Below are 14777 nucleotides of genomic sequence, written 5' to 3'. Positions count from 1 at the left end.
GTACTTTCAAATGTCAAAGTGCTTCTCTATAGTCAAGTGCTATGGTGTTTATTTCAACACAGGAAATTATAAAAGTTTTGTAATTTTCTATATATAAATGTACTTTGTGAAAGGTATCTGTGACACACATAATAAATAGTTACAAGCAAAACGCTGAGGTAGTATTTGATGTACCCGTTGCTTTGCTGTGGCTTTTAAGTAAAGATAAAAAGTGTCATAGAGGGAAGGTTTGCTTTCCCCCTCCACCCCCATACTGGATTCCAGCCCTTCCCTGCCCAAATGATGGAGGTTACTGAAGGGGTCGCACTGTTCAGACATAGAAAAAGCCAACGATAGAACATCAGCAGACAAAAGAGCTTGTGCCGCCTGATCAAAGATGCCAGTAGCATAAGGAAAGAAATAGATCAAGGCGGAAGAAGTGGCAGGGTAAAGTATTACAGAGTGCAGATACAGGAAGAGACACTGCAGAAAAGAGTAAAATAGATGTCAAGAGCGGGATAAGAACAGTAAAGAATACAATAGATAAACAAAGTAAATTTATAAAGGTTTCCAGTAAAGCCCTACAAATACTGTAATAGGACACTGAGACACTTACAGGGAAGTATTTTAAACAAGCCTGAGAACCAAGAGACATTTAAAGTGCAAAATACTAATTCAGGTGGTGGGATCAAAGAGGATGGCATGGGACAACAAAGAGTATTGCAGATAATGACAAAGAAAACAGAAGATGAGATTGAGATGCTGATCTAGTTTCCCATTCCACCTCCAACCCTATATTCTAGCTAAGATTCAACTCATGTTTGCATAGTTTGCTAAGTAATATACTTCAGTTGATATGTTTACTAGTTTAAATATGTATAACTACATACATTTATCTATCTATTCTATACATATATAATTATTCTAAAATATTCCTGTTCACTAAAGTCCCAAATTAAGACTTTTATTATACGGGAGAACCTTTTCAGCCTTACGGTGACTATAATGGCGTCCAGGGAGCATCCCCACCTTTACCATATGTGCCAGAACCCTTACCAGGAAGAGGCAGGGAAAGGAGGTTCAGCCCAGGTCTGAATACGGATGGATGCATATACATCAATACAAGAAATTTATGTTTGATGGCATTATTCATCAAAATGCTTTAAATTTTTAATTAAAATGCAAATACTTTGACTTTATTCATCACAAAAACTGTCTTTTTTCCTGGGTTAGTACATAAAGATAACATACTTTTACATTCAAATTCAAGGCTTCTGCAGTTGTCTGTGTTCTCTATGCCTGTACATGTGGTACTATGGGGACTGAAAGCTCCCATAGGGTTGGGCCTTATGAGACCAGTGTGACTGTCATGGATTGAATTGTGTCCCCCCAAAAATATCTGTCAACTTGGCTAGGTCATGATTCCCAGTACTGTATGATTGTCTACCATTTTGTCATCTGATGTGATTTCCCTATGTGTTGTAAATCCTATCATTATGATGTAATGAGAAGGCTTATAGTGGCAGTTATATATTGATGAGAGCTACAAGATTAGATAGTGTCTTAAGCCAATCTCTTTTGAGGTATAAAAGAGAGAAGTGCACAGAGAGACATGGGAAGCTCATACCACCAGGAAAGCAGTGCCGGGAGCATAGCACATCCTTTGGACCTGAGGTCCCTGCGCTGAGAAACTCCTCGACCAGGGGAAGATTTTTGACAATGACCTTGCCCCAGAGCCAACAGAGAGGGCGAGCCTTCCCCTGGAACTGGTGCCCTAATTTCAGTCATCTAGCCTCCTAAATTGTAAGAGAATAAATTTCTCTTTGCTAAAGCCATCCATTTGTGGTATTTCTGTCGTAGCAGCACTAGATGACCAAGACAGTGACCTTGCAATTATATATAATGTTTATAATATTTGTTTATAATTTGTTGTTGTTAGGTGCTATTGAGTTGGGTCCTACTCACAGGGACCCTATGTACAACGGAATGAAAGACTGCCCAGCTGTGAGCCATCCTCAAAATCTTTGATATGTTTGAGCCCACTGTAGCAGCCACTGTGTATAATAAATGTTAATTATAAATAATGTTTAAAATATTCAATACAGGGCTTGCTTGCTCTCTGGCCTGTGGGTAGGCGGCTACCTGGCGCCAGGATGCTGTCGTGATAAGAAATCCTGTTATCAAAACTGACTCCAGAAGAGAGAACCTAACAGACCACTTACAATGAAAGAAATTGAGAAAGTTATTTAAAAGCTACCATCTTCAAAACACCAAACCCAGATGGTATTACAGGTGAATTCTTTTAAACTTTCAAGGAAATGATTTTGGTAACATTTAAATTGTTCCACAGCATAAAAAAGGAAAAATCAAAGATTTCTTTTACAAAACCAACAGAATACTGACATCGGGACTTGACAAAAATAGTACTAAAATCGAAAACTTGAACTGTTATAGTGATGTGTAATTTTAAAGTAAAATATTAGCAAATGGAAAAAATATTCAATACATTAGCAAGATGTACATAAGATCACTATTTTATTGGACAGTAATAGAAATACATCCATGTGACTTACGGTGGTTATTTTGGCTGAAGAGCCGGTGTTATTTTTTTTTTTACCATAGTGTTTTACATGAATTAATGAGTACAGTCTTTATATTTAGGAAATCGAAACATTCACTGATATCAGCCAAGTGAAGTTAATACATGGTTGTCCTCAAATGAACCAAAACAATAATATAACATAATCACTACGCACAAAAGAAGGATGTCCTTATTTCCATTAATCTCAGATTATAAAAATTATGAAGTCCCAAATACAGAGATTTTCTAAATTTGATTTATCTAACCAAAAAACAAAACTTTTAAATTCAGCCTAATTCTTATAATCATTTTGAAATTTACATTAAAAATAATCTCCTAATACATATTCACATTAAGATAAAAGCAAATGGATTATGAATATAATCTAACACTTCTTTCAATGAAAGGTCACAGAGAAATACATTAAATGTTATTTTGGCATTCCTATTTCCTAGGCTTAAAGAAATGATAAAGAATCCTTTTCTAACGTAAATAATCATTCCTTGGGTAATTAAGTAGAAAATGTTACATCTTCAGGCAAGAAAAAGTCTAAATTTTTTTTTATAGTCAGGTAATTTAACAAATTAATAGAATCATAGTAAATGGATGCAAATAACAAATGACTTTATGAACAAGAGAGAAAGTTCTTTGGAAATGACTCTAACAGTATGGAAAACTTGACTTCTTTTAAAAAGGTATCTCATCTTGACATTTAATAAACATACTGTTAAGCTTCAAGAAGAAACAACTAGCCTTTTAGTTGAACAAAAATATAGGAAAACCAAAATTAAAAAAAAAAAGTAGAAATACTAAGTATAAATCACTTGAACATTTACCTTTTTCCTTCCAGAAAACAGAAGAGAAAAACCCATTTTCTTAGAACTAATTCAAGGCCCTCCTAAAACTTGCACATGGAAGTGGATGGTAGGACTCAAGGTGGCAGTGACATTTTTCTGATAACACCACGGTAAGCGCTAAACAGTGTTTCACTGTAAAAGGCTCTAGACTAGTTTAACCATTTTTTTTTTTAATTAAAGCATTGGTTTTGCTGTTTAACACAATTTTAAGGCAAATGGAAATTGGTATATATGTATTAAGTATCCTTCTGCTATCAGAAATGCTCTTTTTAGAGACTTAAAGGTTTCTTCTCTTACAATAGAGGTTTTTCCTGTACTTATTGCCCTGAAATCCTATTTGGTCACTCTCGTCCCTTTTGTCAAAGGTCACAAAGAAAGCATCTTGCTAAAGTCATTGCTACTGAACTGACCAGAAACCATTCAAACTTCAAGCACTGAGTTTAACAAATCAACTTCCTAAATAGAGACAAAATTTTTTTCAAAGGTAAAATGTAAAAGGGAAAAATAATACCTCTGGAAAGCCATTTGTCTTATCTAATGAAATAAATTCCCCAGTGCTACCTTAAGTAGAAGCAGCATCATTAAATAGTGCAATTCTTCAAAACTGATTTCAAATTGAAAAATGAAGTTTGCTTATAAGCTTTGCCTATAAACCACAGCTTAAAACATTTACCCCAAAAATGAGTAAATCAACATAAGCAACAACTGTCTTGCCTATGTAGTAATGGGAATGTGTTTGTGCACTTGTGTGTGTACGAGTATGCATCATTCAAGGTCAACGGTACCTCAACAACAAAGTAAAAATACTAAATTAAATGTAAAACATTACATAATTGAATTTTTAGTTTTGGTACATCTAATGATACTCCACCAATAATAAGAATTATGAATAGCTAATTAGTAAATAAGTATATACGCAAGAAAAGTCAAAGAGCTATATACCCAAAAACTTTTAGAGCAATACTTCATATTAATTAGCTTTATGATGTAACCTACATGTTATGAAACATATGCAAACAAAAGTTTGGAAGTTCATGTTTTGTAACTAATATTACATAAATGTGGCAATACAACTATTTAAAACCTTAAAAGATTGTTTTTTTCACTGTTAATTTTCTATTCCTTAATCAGAAATTAGGCACTTTAATCTGAAATGTATTTTTAAAAATCTATTTCATATCCTTCTGGGTAATTAACTTCTAAAAGGAATGCAGCCTACTTCAGGAGCAAAATTAACAAATCCAATCCATTCATATATTGAATCAGCCACTCCAAGTAAGTGGTATATGATTTAGACATAAAATTAATGCAACTCTCAAAGTGTCTAATATACTCTGAAGAAGAACCTTACTCATAAACAACATTTCATACGTACACTCATCATCAAGGACAGGAAATATACTTCCATAGCATTAAAAATATTTTTGTTCTATATTCAAGGGAGAAAAACACCCACTTTAAAACCATACTAAGATTCAAAGCATCAATATTTTTAAAATGTGGTCATAATATGATAAATTCCCAGGATGCTAAATTCTCTGTGGGAGTAATGAAAACTCAGTTTTGTAGAAGGGGAAAGGAGAAATTATTTTACTGTACCAAGACTAATAATACCATCACATTCTGGGAGACAGTCTCAAGACTATACAGAAAAAATTTTAATTGCCTTAATTAATGTTATATTTTCAATCAATCAACGTTCAAGGGAAAACTGCACTATAAAAAAATAAAAGAAAGTTCTTCAGTTTCTCTGTTGTAACTTGTAAGCCCAGCAGTAATATATTTTGGAAACTGCAGTAAGTCTAATTAAAAGCTGTAACTTGTAAACTTCTCAGTGTTAACTCATTTAAATGTTTCATAATGATACTCTGCCATCACAATTTCCTTAATTCAGTTACATAAGCAAACGCACAAGCAATATTCTAAGCAGTACATATTAAACGCCGCTACTGCCTGAACTTGGTTATACAGATGATTAACTTTACAAACAAAAACACATTTTCAGGCAAAGGTAAGTATGTTGACACTAGGAGGAATATGTTCTTACGCGTGTGAGCCACAAAGGTCTTGGCTAAAGTATGTATTTTCTAGGCACAAAGCATAAAAACAAAGCTTTTTGTGAATGATATTGGACATTTCAGACAGCTTCAAGAAGACAAACCAATTAACTGGCAAGTATTGGCTTCAATTCAAGCAACATTTCTGGGAAATACACATTTCACAACTTGAATTGTTACCTACAGATTGTAAAAAACCACTCTGGATATGCTACACAGGGATTCAATGACAGAACTTCTGCCTAAGTACAGTACAGCCATTCATTCTTTACTAGATTTTTTTTTCTCCCTGAGTCCACATTAACCAATTCTGTTGATTTTGAAATACGTGTTACAAAATCAATAGTTACTTTAAAGTATAGCACACTCATATTATATGATTCTTAAGGTACTTATTGCACTTTGGCTTCCAACAGCCCGCTGGACATAAAGTGGCCTTGACCACTCACACAGCTACTTGCATGTCTCAGCGCATCTGCGCCGACACAGGCCATTAACAGCTCCGTGCGGCGGCTGAGGAGCCGCATGAGGTCTTCCGTCACCGTCTCTATACTTGAATAGCGAACTTTCTCGAAATCAAAAATGTCTTTCAGAAAGAAAACAACTTGACTCTAGAAAATGAACACAAAACAAATTGGCATTTATTACAACAAAATTATATTCAATCTAGAGTTAATACTGTACCGAGCACTGAATGAGGAGTAAGGCAATCTGAGATCCAGCACTACGGAAATGACTTCCATATCTCATGGAGAACGGAACTTTAAGCACGTGATTTAATAACCTTCTTTGGGTCTAATTTTCTTTTTCTGCAAAATAAGGGTAATACTACCTGTCCTGTTTACTACTCAAAGCTCAGAAAAAGATTCAAAAAAGAGTATAAGAAATGACTGTGGATCCTTAATGTACTCTATAAAAGTAAAAACCAAACTAAACCCATTGCTGTAAAGTTGATTTGAACTCATAGTGACCATATAGGACAGAGTAGAACTGCCCCCATAGGGTTTCCAAGGCCGTAATCTTTATGGAAGCAGAGTGCCACATCATTCTTGTGGAGGGCTGGTGGGTTGGAACTGCCAACCTTTCCATTAGCGGCTAAGCACCCAACCACTGCTCCACCAGGGCTCCTTGTATAAATGTAAGGGGCTATTATTATTTCTTTCACAGTCACTGAGGTTTGCAGTGTTACCTCTGAGCACTGATACTGCTTTAAGACAGATCAGTAAACTATTTCCAATAATGAGGAATTAAGAATTCCTAAATGCATGTTTTTCTATACATAAAAGATAAAAATAATTTCTGGTCTCAAATTTTAAATTGGTGGAGGATATTGAAGGATATTTCATTTCAGTATGCTAATACATATGCTTAAAAAAAAATACGTATGCTTAGTGACTATTAATTCTCAGGCTGCTATGTCATGATGGAAAGAAAAGTAATTCCAAAGAGCAGAAAATTGAAATATCTAATTTCTATTCTCCAGAAACTAAATGTTCCCAAGTACTCAGAATGCACATTTCATAGGTTCACTGGATTTTAGATCTGGAAGTATCCTTAGCAGTCAACCCGTAAAGTTCCCTCATTTTATAGATGAAGAAAAGGAGGACCAAAGAATGACTCGTCCACATTCAGACTGCTCATTAGTGACAAACTTGATTTCCAGTCCAAACTTTTTCCACTAAAACATATACCTTCCATTTGGGAGGTAAAGTCAACTAGTCAAAGATTAACATGTTTTGAATAACAGCAAATAAACACTTCCTAAACTATTTACACGAATGCTACATAAACAGCTCATAAACATAATAATTTAATTTTTAAAAATAAAGGGTAATGTAAAACATCCAAACTGTCCAAACATCCAAAATTTTCACATTTATACTCAATTATATTTACTTTTATTTGTTCCTTGAAATTCAGCTTAACCCCAAAATTATGAAAGAGCAAGGCTTTTCTTGGCACTTTGCCAGGCAGGAAGTTCTGTAATGAACTATAACTTAATTATTAGGACAATTTAAACTGCCGACACTGGGGTACAACTTTAAATGCCCAGGTTGCTTTTCACAACTTGGATTTTATCATCCACATTACCTTGAACCAGAATTTATCTCTAAATTACCACGTTTGTGTTATAAATTTCAAAAGTACTTGGACATGAAGAACAAACTGTAAGAAGTAGCAATTTGATTGTCACATGGCAATACCATCCAAGAACATATTCATTGCAGAAGGAATTGATAAGGTGAATGGTCTAGCTGAGTCTACTCCAGGCTAAAGCTTCAAATCTATAGAGTATTGGTCCTGGTCCATTGACATTACACAACACTGAATTTATGTGACTTTTATAACTTTATCTTTAAATAACATTCTTCTTTTTCTACAAAAACAATACAAAGACTTAATTTCTTCTTAGTCTAGAATAAGATCAATGATTCAACGACTGAACATACCTTAAAGAAGCAACATAAATCATAAAGAGAATTTCTAGGCCCCAAAAAGCCCCAGGCTAGCACAGGGCTGATGTGCTCACAAATGGCATAAAAATGGGCAAAAAATCCATCTGGGATCTGTTGGGAAGTAAAAGAGAATCAAGTTATTTTTACCTTGCATTTGCTTTCTCTAGTAGAGAAATTGAAATTGCTAGCTGTCATGTGGCCAGCTCTTTTTTGAGGGTAGACCAAAGAGTCAATGAAGAGTCAGTCTGTTGAGAAAGTTAATAAACTTCCACATAACTTTTAGAGTTGCTAAATGTTTTATGTAGATTTCAATAGCCTAGCCAATAGTTTCAAATATGCGAAGCATTATTTCTTAAAAGGCGTTTTTCACCTCTTAAAAATACTTTACAAAAAAAGCAATCATATCAGTGTTGCAACCAAGCAAAGCCAAGAATATTACAGTGCACCTTAGCAATATAATTTTTAGGATTAATAAGATACCATAGTTTCAGTTATTAAAAAGCCTTGTTCAATCATTTAACTGAAAAAGACTAAAATGATTTTTAAATGATTAAGTACACAGTTATTCTTACTAGAATCCTAATCTTTAGTTAAGAAACCAGATATTATTTAAGCATTTAATTGTATAATTCCCTCTTCTTGTAAAACAGTGTTATATACAACTGTGTTTTATGAAATTCTCTAAGTTTATTAATGATTTTCTGAATTTCTTTTGTTAAATAACTTATCCTGCGGGACTCGTCATACAGCATCGACTGAGGATAACTATACGTTTAGCTTCTGTCTCTTGCAGGAGTTGTTTTCTATTTCACAGTCTCCAAAAACAATCTTCTAAACCTTAATTTAACAAATATATAACAGCAGCAGTTACCATTTAATGAGCACCCATTATATTCCAGACAATGTGCTATGTCCACATAAAATTTAATAAAACATTCCTGTAAAAGTAGGTCATGTTAATATAATTTTATGCATGTAAAAAGTAAGACTTCAGAGGGGTTAAGTAACCTACCCTACATCACACACAGCTAGTTAGTGAAGGCCCAAAAGTTACCAGGGATGCACTGAGGTTATTCTAGTTTAAGAGATGTTCTGCATATATTAAAATTATAAAGTCCTTATAGACTCTAAGTATATTAGGAGTTCAGAGGAGACAGAAGTTAGCGTGGACTGAATAGAAGAGACAAGCTTCACCAAGGAAAAATGTGAGCTGAGCTCAACAGTCAGTAAGATTTATTTAAGTACGGAGGATGGAGTATGGCATTCCAGGTATAGAAAAAAACTCCCCAAGATGTGAGACATATATGATATCTGTATATACAGAAAGACTAACCTGAGGCACAAGATTTATGTTAAGATGTAGGAAATAAAGTGAGATATAATAATAATGTTTTTATTATTATCATTATAAGCAACTACCATTTATTACACTTGATTTTGATATCTCATTTCATCCTTACAGCAGACCTGTGATGTAGGAATTAACTCCATCTGGCATATGAGAAAACCGAAGGTCAGATGACGCTCAGTAACTTGTCCACAATCATGTTTGGTAGAGTGAGAATCAAAATTAAGTCTACAAGTCTCCAAAGTTTGTTCCCTAAAACCTATACCAGTGGTTCTTAACCATTAGAGTGTATAATAATCATTTAGGGAGCTAGTTTAAAATATAGACTTTCTGAAATAATTTATAACAAGAACTATTGAGGCACAGAGTCTCTGGAATTATTATTAACAAGGAGCTGCTCAAGATTCTGTGAAGACTATGCTCTGGAAACACTGCGCTTGTCTCAAAGTTATAGTGTCAGATTGAGAGATATGGATATGATAAAATAAACAACAGGAAGTACTATAGGCCACTGGGAAAAGAATAATTATAATAATAGCTAACACTTGCATAGTGTACTACGCCAAACACTTTTCTAAAACTTTACACATATCAAATCAAAGCACTTCACGTGTATCAATCATTTAATTCTCAAAAAACCCTATGAGGTAGGTACTATTACTATTCTTTTTATAGAGATGAGGGAAATGAGGCACAGAGGCATCTTGCCCAAGTGGCAGAGAAGGGATCTGGACCCAGGCAGTCTCACTCCAGAATATGTAAAGTAGTACGCTGACAGCAGTGTTAGTGGGTGAGAGGGGCTAGAGGCATGGAGCTTGGACACGGGGTGAACTTTGAAACTTTTTTTTGTTTTTGGTATAGGCTCTAAATTGAATAATGCAGCGACTAGAATCAAATCATTATTTCTCGATTTGATTCCACTATATTAAACCATTTTTTAAAATCTTAGTATCAATAACTGGAAGAAAAAAAATAACAAAAATAAAAACCATTCCTGAAGCCCACTCTTCAGAAATAGATTAGACTGAACTATAAAAATACAAAATAATACTCGTGAAGAGTGCTTCTTAGTTCAAGCAGATACACGAGACCAAATGGGTGGCTCCTGAAAAGGCAAGAAGAGACAGGAGCTGGTTGGGTGGACACAAGAAACCCGGGGTGGAAAGGGGGAGTATGCTGTCACATTATAGGGATTGCAACTAGTGTCACATAACAATATATGTATAAATTTTTGTATGAGAAATTAACTTGAGCTGTAAACTTTCACCTAAAGCACAATAAAAAAAAATCTATTAGAAGTGCTTCCAACCTTAAATTCTCCTCTCCCACTTAGTGGAAATCTCATGCATGCCTAATACTTGCTGTACTGAACTGTACAGGCAGGTAAGGAAAATGAAGAAGGCAGTCAAAAACGGAGATGCCAACCCAGCACCATTAAGTCATTCATCTAGCTTGAGTGACAGTCTTCTTATCAGCTGCCATCGCCACATGTGAACTGATTCATATTTCTTTGACAAGACTTTCCAATTAACAATACAGTCTAGGGCATAATGAGTTTTACCTTCATCTGCTGCCTTTTCTGTTTCAGTACTGACCAACAACTTGAAGCCACAGCCTACATATGCAGAAGAGAAAAGCAAGATTTAAATTTACAATTATATAAGCTTTTACTTTTAGAAAACAGTGATTTTTATTAGAAATTCAAAATTTATAGCCTTAAAAAGCTCAAAACATTAACTACTAATAAGAACTAGTCCAGGTTCCTTATATTGTTTGTAAATATTAATGAAAAAGAGTTTCATTTTTATAAATTTTAAAATTAAATACAAAGCCACTAAAGAAAAAGGTTAAGCCCTGGTACCAAGGAGCTTGGTAATTAAAACTCTGCTCCTAAGGAAAAAAGTGAAAATGTATGTACACAGAGGTACATATCCAAATAAATATTTTATGTGTAACAACGAAGACAAAATAAGTAGTATTTTTTCTTCAAAACAGTACCACTGGAACGAATTTTGGGAAGAACTAAACAGTTTCATTCAAATAAAGAACTAAAAACATATAACCATAATGACAGGGACAAAAGCACACAGTGGCTCCTGAAGAAATCTCATCCTACTCTGGCATGACCCACTTCAGCCAAGGTCACTTTGTCAAGTCAGTTATGAAAATGGAAAACATAGCTTTTATGATTAAAAAGTCCTAATAAGTAAGGAAAACATGAATTTATTAGCAATGCTTTAAAATTTAATAGTCAGGAAGTTCCAAAATAATTGTGAAATAATCTACTGGAGCATTTTTTAAAAGGCACTCAAACTTGAAACATGATATCCATCCTACCTACTTACAGGTAGATGCTTAATGCTCATAAAAAGCAATGTCAAAAGAGATTTGAATAACAAATAGAACAGAAACTGAAAACATTCAAAGTATAGAATATAGTTTAAACCTGTTTTATTTTTGCACTTGTCTATTTTTTCTCCACTAATCTTTAATAGTATTTGGGAGCTTGGGTCTCCAAATTTTCCTCTTAAAATATGTATATTCTCATTTTTTACTGTAACTTTTATATTTCCATTTAATCATTCTGCTTTACTAACAATTTTTTGTTAGGCCTGAGCTAGTCTGAAGCCTGAGTTTCTTTTGAGACCTGAAGAAATACTGAGTCCTCCAGGTTAAGGCTGGGACTGATGAAAGGGCAAATGAGGAGAAGTTCACGTGAAGGGGTTATACCACACACATCTAATCCTAACATCCAAGGGTGAACTCTGTTTCCACACTAGTCATTCTACAGGCAGATGTATAACCTTCCCAGTTCTGACCACTTTTCATCAAACTTAAATGGTTGAGAAAGGTAAACCACCACTTACGGTTTCTTTGAAGGAGGAGTTTAGCCAGCGATTATTTACTACATTCTGTATGGACGTGGGTGGGTTTTCTAAATCTTCAAAGGAATCCATTAATATAAAATCCAGAACAACATCATAAAAATTTAGATTTTTCACCTGCAATAAATTATAAGAGTTAAAACAAATAATTTTTATATAGAGCTGAAATAAAGTTTGAGTCAGGGCTTTATTCTTCAAAACTGCAGGGTTTTTTTTAGTTGAGTCAAGAGATTACATTACTGCAAAAAAACAGGGAGAGGAAAGACAAATACCAAAACCCATCATCACCAGAAACTATACTTCACACAGTGCCTACTCCTTCCTAAATTCCTTCAGGTGAAATTAATCTCTGGCTCCTATCTGTTCTGGGGTCCTTTGTTCATATTTCTGTTATAACATCCATAATGCTCATTCTGCTTTGTTATTTAGTTATGAGTATATCTACCAATCTATCCCACCAGATTATAAAACCTCTTGTTCTCTCATGTGCTGTACTAGGTTCTCAGTCTTCTATAATAAGCAGAGCAGAGCTTACAGTCTAGTAAGGAAAACAGATAGGGACAAAATAATTCTGCAAATATGCAATCACAAACTGTGATAAGCACAATAAGGGAAAAAGTACATGGTGCTATGAGAGCTTATGATGAAGATTCTGATCCAGCCTGGATGTCAGAGAGGGCTTTCTTGAGGGAGCGAGGCATCCCAGGTAGAGGAAATACCTGTCAAAGACTTTAAGAAAGAACACAGGGTGTTGAAATCAAAGAAACTGAAAGTGTGCTGCAGCTCTCTGTGGCTAGGGAAAAGGAAGAAGGCCAGATCCTGCAAGGTTTTATGGCTCATGTTAAGGATTTTGGTTTCTATCCTCACAGTATTTGGGGACTGAGGATCAGCGGGCGGGGAGAGAGAGATGATCAGATTTGTAGCTTTTAAAGATCATTCTGGCAGCAATGTAGAGTACGGAATGGAAGGGGAAAGAGTGAATCCAGGGAGTGGGGCAGTAGGCTGAAAATACAAAGACTACTGAGATAGTCCAGGGGAAAGACTACAGCTGCTTAGGCCACGATGGGGATAGCAGGAATAGGAAAACATCCAAAGATATTTAGTTCAAACTGACAAAACTTAGAGGTGGATATGATAAAGCGGATGAAGCCCAGGGAGGTGTGAAGGGTGAGCCCCAGGTTTCTGGCCTGCTGGCTGGATGTGATTCCATTCCCCAAGTGAGGGAATGCTGGACAAGAGAAGATCATGCCTCCGTGTCTTTGAACCTCCTGTTTTCTCTGCCTAGAATGCCTTCTCACCCCTTGTAAATGCCTACATTGCCAACTATTACTCCACTTTCAAAAGCCAGTTCAATCATTATGTCTTCTATGAAGCCTTAAAAGACTTTTCCTAAAAGACTTAACAGCTCCCTTCATTGTGGTCCATTTGTACCTCATGCATAAACCTACATTACCTGCATTATTACAATGTAATGTATCTGTCCACTGAGGAAACTGATTCCCTACTAGCTTATGAGATCCTTAAGGAACATAACAAGGAACTTAACAAGGTACTTAAAACCAAAACAAACAAACAAAAAAACCCAAACCCACTGCCATTGATTCATAGCGACCCTATAGCACACAGCAGAATTGCCCCATAGTGTTTCCAAGGAGTGGCTAGTGGATTCGAACTGCCAGCCTTTTGGTTAGCAGCCAACCTCTTAAACATTGTGCCACCAGGGCTCCAACAAGGTATTTAAAAAACAAGGTATTTAGCAAATATTAAATCTTCATTACATGTTTCTTTAATGTCTGTTGATCTTCCTATGTTATTCCTATTCAATACCTTCCACAGGCCACCACTACCACTCTGCTGGGGCCTGACCAATGACTTTTGGATAGAAAGAAGCAGGGAGAAAAGGAAGGCTTTTTCCAAAAAAACAGTTTTTTTCAACTGGAATTCCAATGTATAGACTGCAGTTGCTACTGTTTGTGAGTCTGCCAGAGGATATATGTTACCTTAACACCACATTATTGGTTTTACTGTCATTTAATAAGGACAAGGTAAAAATGGCCTCTACTCATGTAAATGTTATATGCAAATAATTAAGGAAAATAAATATTATAACAATTTTGAACTTACCCCTCTAGCAGCAAGTTCCATTTCAGTACTATCCCAGTGATCAGTCTGCTCTAAAAAATAGATCATTTCATCAAAAACGTCTTCAAACTTCTTTGGATTCTGCAGAAGAAAATATATTTTAATTTTAAACTCAATTTATAACAAGGTTTAGGCCTATAAAGTAAATAAGTTACTCTTCAAGTAAGTTTCTTGGATCTTAATTCTATTAGGTAACTGAATTAAAATACATCTCAAGGTATGCCAAATTCATTTGGATTAATATTCTGTTGTTCCAATATTTTACAGAAGCCAAAATTAACAATGTTAGCAAAATGCCATAAGCACACTGCTTATGACAAATATGTATAAGCTTATACAAATATATATAAGCCCTGGTGGCACAATGGTTAAAGCAATCAACTGCTAACCAAAAGGCTGGTGGTTTGAAACCACCCACAGCTCTGTGAGAGAAAGGTGTAGCAGTCTGCTTCCATAGAGATTTATAGCCTTG

General features: G+C 35.0%; 1 protein-coding gene across 2 annotated transcripts in view; it reads right to left on the bottom strand.

The window, feature by feature from the left end:
- Nucleotides 1-4417: 4417 nt before the first annotated feature.
- Nucleotides 4418-14777, bottom strand: part of MIGA1 (mitoguardin 1) — a 109722-nt gene continuing 99362 nt past the window's right edge. The window contains exons 10-14 of one of the 2 annotated variants that reach the window (XM_049875610.1): nt 14288-14386; nt 12146-12280; nt 10840-10893; nt 7925-8041; nt 4418-6085 (exon numbers count right to left, since the gene is read on the bottom strand). In XM_049875610.1, coding sequence (XP_049731567.1) covers nt 5867-6085; nt 7925-8041; nt 10840-10893; nt 12146-12280; nt 14288-14386 — 624 coding nt within the window. In that variant the 3' untranslated portion in view covers nt 4418-5866. The remainder of the gene's footprint in view (nt 6086-7924; nt 8042-10839; nt 10894-12145; nt 12281-14287; nt 14387-14777) is intronic. The other variant, XM_049875609.1, reaches the window with a different exon arrangement.

The sequence above is a fragment of the Elephas maximus genome, chromosome 3 (genome assembly GCF_024166365.1).
Source record: "Elephas maximus indicus isolate mEleMax1 chromosome 3, mEleMax1 primary haplotype, whole genome shotgun sequence".
NCBI classification, from domain to species: domain Eukaryota; kingdom Metazoa; phylum Chordata; class Mammalia; order Proboscidea; family Elephantidae; genus Elephas; species Elephas maximus.
The sequence above is the reverse complement of the archived record's forward strand: the minus strand, read 5'-3'. Positions and strand labels throughout refer to the sequence as shown.